This window comes from Triticum aestivum, chromosome 7A (genome assembly GCF_018294505.1).
Source record: "Triticum aestivum cultivar Chinese Spring chromosome 7A, IWGSC CS RefSeq v2.1, whole genome shotgun sequence".
Taxonomy (NCBI): domain Eukaryota; kingdom Viridiplantae; phylum Streptophyta; class Magnoliopsida; order Poales; family Poaceae; genus Triticum; species Triticum aestivum.
In genome coordinates, this window is record NC_057812.1 from 33,620,566 (window position 1) to 33,628,867 (window position 8,302).

Sequence of the window (8,302 nt, forward strand, 5' to 3'; positions counted from 1 at the left end):
CGAGGACGGGTTTGAGCGGCGCGCGAGAGGTTGGAGACGAAAGAACTGGGGAGATCTAAATGAATTTTCGTAAGTGTTGTATATATAGGAGAGGCCTTTAGTACCGGTTGGAGCCACCAACCGGTACTAAAGGCCAACTTTGGCCAGGCGAAGAGGCGGGAAGAGCAGGCCTTTAGTACCGGTTGGTGGCTCCAACCGGTACTAAAGGGTGGTCTTTACTACCGGTTCGAGCCACCAACCGGGACTAAAGGCCTCGCGCTACCAGCCCAAAGTTTAGTCCCACCTCGCCGGGCGAAGGGCAACCGCACTGGTTTATAAACCCAGCCGCGGCTACCTCTTCGAACTCCTCTATATAGCAGGCTTGTGGGCCTAAACTCTGCGCGATGTCCTGTGAGTCTGCTGGGCCTTTAAGGCCTGTAATTGCACGCCTGTGACCTAGCAGGCCCATAGGCCAGCGCCCCAATTTTTTTATAGTTTTTTTCTTTTCTGCTTTATTTTCTTCTATTTATTTCTGCGTAGTTTTTTGTATAGTTTTTACTTTTCTGTTATATTTATTTTCTTATATTTATTTGTGAGTAGTTTTATTCATCTAGTTTGCCAAAATTTAACATTTTCAGAGTTCATTTTATAGTGATTTTCAATTTCACGGTCATTTTGTGAATGATTGAAAAATAGCAAATTTTTTTTTCTTTTCTGCTTTATTTTTTCTTCTATTTATTTCTGAGTAGTTTTTTTCTTTTCTGCTATATTTATTTTCTTCTATTTATTTATGAGTAGTTTTTTTATATAGTTTTTTTCTTTTCTGCTATTTTTTCTTTTCTGCAAAACTTGATGGTCAAAGTCTGGAGTTATAACCAAAGTTTAAAAAAAAGAAATGCCGACGTGCAATTAGTTTTTGCCATAACAGAAGAAGTCCGGAGTTGTAATAAGTTATTAAAAATAAAAAAGAGGTGCAATGCTCGTTAATTTGCTTCAAGCCTTTCGGAATAGTGTAAACTGCACTGCGCGTAGCTCCGTGCAATCTACTATATTCCTGAAGGCTTGAAGCTAAGCAACGTGAGCATTGAGCCTCTTCTTCATCGTCTCTGCACTCAGGGCTTATAAACCGCTCCTAGTCCCTTTCTCTTGGCGAGGTGGGACTAAAAACAGCTTGCCATAACCTCATTAGTACCGGTTCGTGGTACGAACCGGCACTAAATGGTGATGGTGGGGCCATAGCCCGACCACAGGCTGACACAGCCTCTTTAGTACTGGTTCGTGGCATGAACCGGTACTAAAGGTTCGCCACGAACCGGTGCTATTGATCGCCGCCACGAACCGGTGCTATTGTACACATTAGTGACGGCTGAAATTCAAACCGGCACTATTGTGCTTCACGTTTGACCCTTTTTCTACTAGTGAAGGTCCAACTGATCAACCTTTATAAAGGGGCCAACACTATAATCCCAACAAAGAGATCACCATTCGCGACATCTTCGAACCCTCGCCCTTGCTATTTCTCAACTCATCTCCTTAGCTGCCACCATCATCACTGCAGTAATCCCTCTGCAAGTTAGTCATACCTGTAATCGTGTATCTTAGCCAACAACTATTGTAAAACATATTATAAATAAAACATTCCTGTTTATGTCTTCTTTAATGAGTTCATCTTGTGATCCGATCATCATGTGTGAGTAATTTGGTAAGGCTATGGTTGTGGCGTCCCTTTGCAACCTGATGTGTTTGTACAAGGGATTGATGAAATGACTTTGATTATTTAACATCATGTATGTGCCCGATTGCAATGGAGTTGTCTCTTGTTTTCTTCTCGTTCTAAGGCCCTGCAAGTTACTTGGACCCCGTACCGTATATCTATCAAGGAGGAGGTAAGAAGTGAGGAGGACACATAACTATGCTGCTCCTTCACCTACATATTCCTTTAGATTGGATCTGCACAAAACTAGGTTGAATACCAAATTCCTTTGCTTTTGATATTCAATAAGAATCAGATGAGCTTCCTTTTTCTATCTATTTTTTTTCTTCTCACACTCTAGCTTCAAAGAGCCCGCAGCTCGAGGAGGAGTTGTTCTACCTGAAGAATGAAGACCTTCTAATGGGCTGACAACTCCTAAACCCATTAATAATTACAACAATTTTATTTTCTAAGGAAACTCTAAAAAATAATATATACTTGCCAATAATTTTTCAAATCAAGTTCTTAAAAATCTGAACTTATTTTAGAAAAATGTTTGTGTAATTTATTAAAGTGTCGGTACCTTGAAAATGGTCATCTAATTGCAAAAGTGGTGTTCATGCATTACTTTTTTTATTCATGTAATTTTAAAAAAGCGTTGACACTTTTAAAGGAATCATTCATTTTTTCATATAACTTCAAAAGTATAACACTCATGTATATTGTTTTAAAGTTAGGTTGGGCTAGTGCAGTTCGTTGAGGGCCGAAGCACGATGGATTTGGGCCGGGCCGGCCTCGCAGGGCTTAAATTTCAACTTTATTTCAGTCATCTGAGCCTGCATCCATGAGCAACATTTGTTGAAAAACTTGCTTAGCTTTCTTCGCCCCAAATTAATGAAATGCTTCGTCGCTAAGCCTTTGGCAGCATTTCCACTAGTAGTAGATCGAACCGAGGAGGAGGAGGAGGAACCCATGGAGTCCTGCGAGATCGCGCGCCTGCCGGAGGAGCTCGTGTCGGCGGCGCTCTCCCTCACGTCGCCGCGCGACGCCTGCCGCGCCGCGGCGGTCTCCCCGGCCTTCCGCGCAGCCGCCGACTCGGACGCCGTCTGGGCCTGCTTCCTACCGCTGCTCGCCGACCAACCGCCGCTCGCTGACGGAGAGGCGCTGCTGGCGTGCGGGAAGAAGGACCTGTTCCTCCGCCTCTCCGGCAGCTCCGTCCTCCTCCCAGGCGGACTCATGGTACGTAACTTAGTAACTACGTATACAGGGCCAAGCCCAATAGCAAACCCATGGACTATATTTGTTCGATTGCTAATGAATTCAACTCGCGATGGTGCAGAGCATGTGGCTGGACAGGGAGACCGCCGCCAAGTGCTACATGGTGGCGGCGAGGGAGCTGTCCATCGCGTGGCGCGACACACCGCAACACTGGACCTGGATCCCTCTCGAGGACTCCAGGTTCCTTCCTACCTCCCTTTTGTTTTACCCTTGCAGTTCCCCTGCTAGCTTGTGTTGCAGAATCAATGATGCTACCTGCATTCGTTGTCATCTGATTGCAGTTGAAATCCATCATTTTGAAACTTTTGTTGCGTACGTACTTTCGTTGTGGACCTGTGGTGTTACTCGTCCAATTTCAGTCGGGTTGAAGGTCCTGAGTTCTGAATTCTGAGTTCTGACGACATACATGAACGTACCATGGTGTACAATGTGAGCCAATACACAGAATAGTCACCAGCAGGAGTCATCACGAAATTAATTAGCAGTTGGTTATGTTGATCACCAAAGTCAATTTGCAACTTAGTTTGTTCTTTGAGTACTCGGTCGCGCGTGATCGATGCTAGATGGTTTTCTTCAAAGTTATGCAGCTGTTTGGTTTTCGTTTTCATCTTTGTTACGGATCCTAACCCAATTTTTGAATCCAGGTTCTCCGACAGTGCTGAACTCATCTGGGTTTGTTGGTTGGAAATCCGCGGCAAGATACACAGCAAGATGCTGTCCCAAGGCTCAACTTACGCCGTTTACACCGTGTACAAGCTAGCAGAGGAGCCCGACGGGCTCAACTTTCCGGTCAATGCATCGGTGAGCGTTGGAGGAAGCATTCTTGCGTCCAAGGTCTGCCTCCAACGTGACCCGCACATGATCCATCCCGAGGATGTAGCGCTCCCTCATCAAAGGGTCGATGGTTGGATGGAGCTGGAGTTGGGTGAGCTTGTTTGTGAGGCCGGTGAAGATGGCGACGTGTCCTTTGGCCTGTCAGAGACTGAATCTTTGTACTGTAAGAGCGGTCTCATCTTGCAGGGCATCGAGATCAGGTGTAAGAATTAGAGTCTAATTAAGGGAATGAGCTTTTGGGATCAGCTGAACGCATCCCGCAGAGTTGTCGAGTGCACAGGGGAAACTAATTAAGGAGGCATATTTGTTCATCATGTTATTAAACTAATGTGCTATCTTAGATTTCATTCAGATAGATGAATCCTTTTTGTTTATTCAATATTGTAAGAAGAAACAGTTAATGAGGAGGGGAATATTACCCTCCTTGTATTATATATCGATCCTTCGTGAGGTGAATGAAGAGATCTGATCCATGTGGTTTAGCCAGCACAACATGGTACTCGCATTACAAAGCTTCTTTAGATCAAAGATAAGGTGCTTCGTTACTGAACTTTCATGCATGCAAATGAAACATCAGGGGGTAGAAAATGTACATGAAAGTAACAAAATGTGGATACTATGACCGAGTAAACAATCACAATCTTTGAATCATTTAATTATTCTCAAATATGAAAATAATGTTAACCTTTAGGACAAACTGTTTGCTTCTTCTTTGGAGCCTCCAGCCTTTTGCTGATTTCTTGGATTCGAGTGATGACATGGCCTCACAGACAACAATGTTGTACCTGAACGAGACGCACCTGAAAACGAAGTGGCGCAACTGCCATCCATGTCGAGTTGTGTGCAGGGTTTTGGTTACCGCTCAAAATTTCAAGATTTACCATGGTTACCACATATTTCGGGCCACCTTGGTGAATGGTCATTTCAAGAAAAAGAAATCGAAGTTTTTGAATTTGTTGAATTCAAACGCTCAATGTATAGTAAAATATGGCAGCACCTCACAACACTCGCATAGGCACCACTAAGCTAGTACCTCTTTTATGATAAATATAAGTTCAAGTGCTATCTATATCTATTTTGAAAGGATTTGAATCCAAAATTGAATTATAATTTTCATTCAAAATTTGCTCAAAATTTTGTGGTAACCGTGGTAACCACGTTTACCGGTCCCCCTCGGTAAAAATGCCCCATTCGGTAACCAAAACCTTGGTTGTGTGGCATCCCTCGCTGCCCACTGCATCATGTCATCATTCACTAGTAGAAAACAGGGCTTTGATTCGGCCAGAAAAGAGCATTAGTACCAGTTGCATTACAAACTGGAACTAATGTGAGCATTAGTCTCGGTTCGAGCGGCAAGGGCACCGTACAGGCATTACTCCCGGTTCAAATGAGACCTTTAGTCCCGGTTAGTGCCACGAACCGGGACTAAAGGGTGCGTTGCCCATTAGTACCGACTCGTGGCACGAACCGGTACTAATGGGGTTGAGGCATTAGTACCGGTTCGTGGCACGAACCGGTACTAAATGTCTAACCTTTAGTACGGGTTGGTGCCACGAACCAGTACTAATGGTGCAATTTTCAAATCCTACCCTAGCTTGTATCGCCTTTTCAGTTTTGTAAAAAGCAAAAGAAAATGATAAAAACTTCGAAAGTTAAAATCCTTCGAGATGTAGTTATGTTACTACATCTACTAGTTAGGAAAATTTAAAAACTTAAATTTGGACATGTTTTGCAAAAAGTGTAGGGAAAATGTAAAATGACTATAACTTTTGCACATGATGTTAGAAAAAATGTATAATATATCAAAATATTCAGCACGAAAATCCGCATCCGATTTTGACTGCCTATGGCCTGTTTGCAAATTTGTAGAATTCTCAAATTCCAAATGGAAAAAAAGTTATGCTCAAATTTCTGTTTTTTAAAGTTTTCGTTAAATCTAGTCAAAGTATGGTCAAACTACTTATTCAAGAAGTATTAGTGTTACTAAATAATTATTCAAGAATATTATTGTTACTAAATAATTATTTCAGTTTTTTTGAATTTTGGTCAAACTGTGGTCAAACAATGGTCAAACTACTTATTCAAGAATTTTAGTGTTACTAAATAATTATTGTTTTTTAGAACAATAGTTTCAAACTCAAAACAGTAAAATGTGTGACTTCATGTTCAAGTTAAACTCCTGAGGGTTAATAGGATTGACATCTTACTATTGTCAGGAAAATAACAAGGGCAGACTTGGAAACGAGGGAGAATAGAACCCGGAAGTTAAGCATGCTCAGGCTGGGGGAGTGGGAGGATGGGTGATCGTCCGGGAAGTTAGATGATTTGGAATGATGAGGGGTGATTAGAGATTAGTGGTTAAAATAATTCAGAAATTTGAAAATCAGATTTTTTTTTAAAAAAATCCTTCAGTACCAACCGGGACTAAAGGTGGACCTCCAGGCAGATCCTTTAGTATCAACTGGGACTAAAGATGGACCTCCAGGCAGCAGCCACGTGGACCCTTTAGTCCCGGTTTCAGAATCGGGACAAAAGACCCTTTTTCTACTAGTGATTTCAATCATGTGCATGGTCATTGCCTGTGTTACTCCTATAACAGTACCGGTCTTGTTCAACCAGGTACCTACAACACTGACCGCAAGACTGCAAGACTTAGCAATGACACATGTACTTGGTGTTTTGTGGTCGCCACCGCCGTTATCATCCAGCGTGACATACCTGTGGTGCACATCCACGGATAGTAGCATCTTGTCGTTGTGATATGCAATGCTGAAATGGGAGTTGTTGCTCGCAAAGTATTTTGGACCTGTTTCAATGAACACCCACGTCATATCACTCACACGTAGGATGTACGCTACGGAAACATGATTGCTGAGCTTGTGAATAATGCAATAGAGAAAAACGGTGTCGTCCCCATTGACAATGATTTGGAGATTTACCATCCGTCGCTTCAACCAGGGGTCAGCCCGCTTCGGGAGACGGGGCAGCGGGGTGATGACACCAATAAGAATGTTGTGTAGTCTTGTACTCCTTCCGTAAAGAAATATTAGAGCGTTTAGATCACTAAAGAGATACTAGGGAAGAGCCAGGTGGTTGTTTCATCTCTCCACTACTAGGAAAAGGCTTATTGATGGCTTTTAATGGGCAGAGGCGGGTGCAGGATTTGAAGAGTGTGTATTCAAAATTTGAAAGGCAAATTTTCAAAGCCTAGCACTTTTTTTGGGTTGTGTAACTGAAGCTTAACACTAGTAGAAAAAAGGTCAAGTGTTCAGCTCATTAGTCCTGGTTTGTAACTGAGCCGGCACTAATATGACCATTAGTGCCGGTTCCAACGGCTAGCTGGGCCGCTTCCATTAGTACCGGTTTGTGGTGAATCTTTAGCACCGGTTCGTGCCACGAACCGGTACTAAAGAGAGTGGTAGAGAGTGGTGGAAGGATGTTGTCAGTCTGGGGCCCCTCCATCACCTTTAGTACCGGTTCATGGCACAAACCGGTGCTAAAGGTCTTCCTATATCAACCCTTCGTCCACCCGCGATCTCCCTTTCTCTGTGTTTTCCCCTTTCCCCTCTCCTCTTTGTTCTTCCCCTCTACCTCGAGCTCATCTCACATTTTTCTCAAACTTTGTCAAGATTTGAAGGTCCCCATCCATTCTAGTGATCACAAAGGTAAGCAACTTTGTCCTTTCATCTCTCATTGCTAGATTAGCTTTTGCAATGCTTTATATAGTTATTAATTTGTGTATTTTAGTAATTTGGGAGGAATTATATGTGGTAGTTTATTTGATTTATATGCAATTTGAGCTCAAAATAACTCTTAGTTTGCATATGTAGGTGTGGTTTACTTAGTACCTTCCCGTCTCCGTCGTAACCACCGTCGATCGTCCGCACTGTCTTGTCACCGGCACCACCTTGTGGGGTGAGCCATCTGACGGTGTCGTGTACTTAGGATAGGGCAATAGACCTGATCTAGGCACCCCTCCCAAGGACATTGCCCTATAGTCAAAGCTAATCAAATGACAACAGTTTCTACCGACTGGAATCACCTCAATACATGAACACTCGACCAATGTCTGCTCTCGGATATCCCAATTCTATTCGGCTGGTATATCATCACTTGACCGTACAAGAACCACCCGGAGTGTAGAAGGTGCAAAGTCACCCCGAATAAGCAATGGCCAGGCATTCACTCTGCAGCATTTATGATCAGTTATATGACTTAATTACTGGCGTTACTAGTAACGCCTCACCTTTATGTACATTGAACCCTGTGTAACATGGGATGGCTGGGGTCCTGGCGCACTCTATATAAGCCAATCCCTCCTCTAGCACAAGGGTTCGCACCCCCTGTAACTTCACGCACAATCGACCGAGCCTCCGGGCACCGAGACATAGGGTTGTTACTTCCACTGTGAAGTGCCGGAACTCGTACATCTTGTGTGCACAATCTCACCGTAGCTAGGATCTTGCCTCTACATTCCTACCCCCCTACTTTACTGTTAGACTTAGAACCACGACAGTT

The 8,302-nt window shown here is 43.3% G+C and overlaps 1 protein-coding gene across 1 annotated transcript; it reads left to right on the forward strand.

The window, feature by feature from the left end:
* The first annotated feature begins 2,633 nt into the window (after positions 1–2,633).
* On the forward strand, positions 2,634–4,162 carry LOC123154494 (F-box protein PP2-B11). The gene is made up of 3 exons (XM_044573214.1): positions 2,634–2,911; positions 3,012–3,130; positions 3,595–4,162. Exons 1-3 carry the CDS (start codon positions 2,645–2,647, stop codon positions 3,995–3,997), a joined length of 789 nt encoding a protein of 262 aa, XP_044429149.1. The 5' UTR covers positions 2,634–2,644; the 3' UTR covers positions 3,998–4,162.
* The last annotated feature ends 4,140 nt before the right edge of the window (positions 4,163–8,302 follow it).

Coding starts and splice junctions, on each gene's coding strand:
- LOC123154494 (XM_044573214.1), top strand. CDS start 2,645: ATGGAGTCCTGCGAGATCGCGCGCCTGCCGGAGGAGCTCGTGTCGGCG. Junction 2,912..3,011: donor TCCTCCCAGGCGGACTCATG/GTACGTAACTTA, acceptor GCGATGGTGCAG/AGCATGTGGCTGGACAGGGA. Junction 3,131..3,594: donor ATCCCTCTCGAGGACTCCAG/GTTCCTTCCTAC, acceptor TTTTGAATCCAG/GTTCTCCGACAGTGCTGAAC.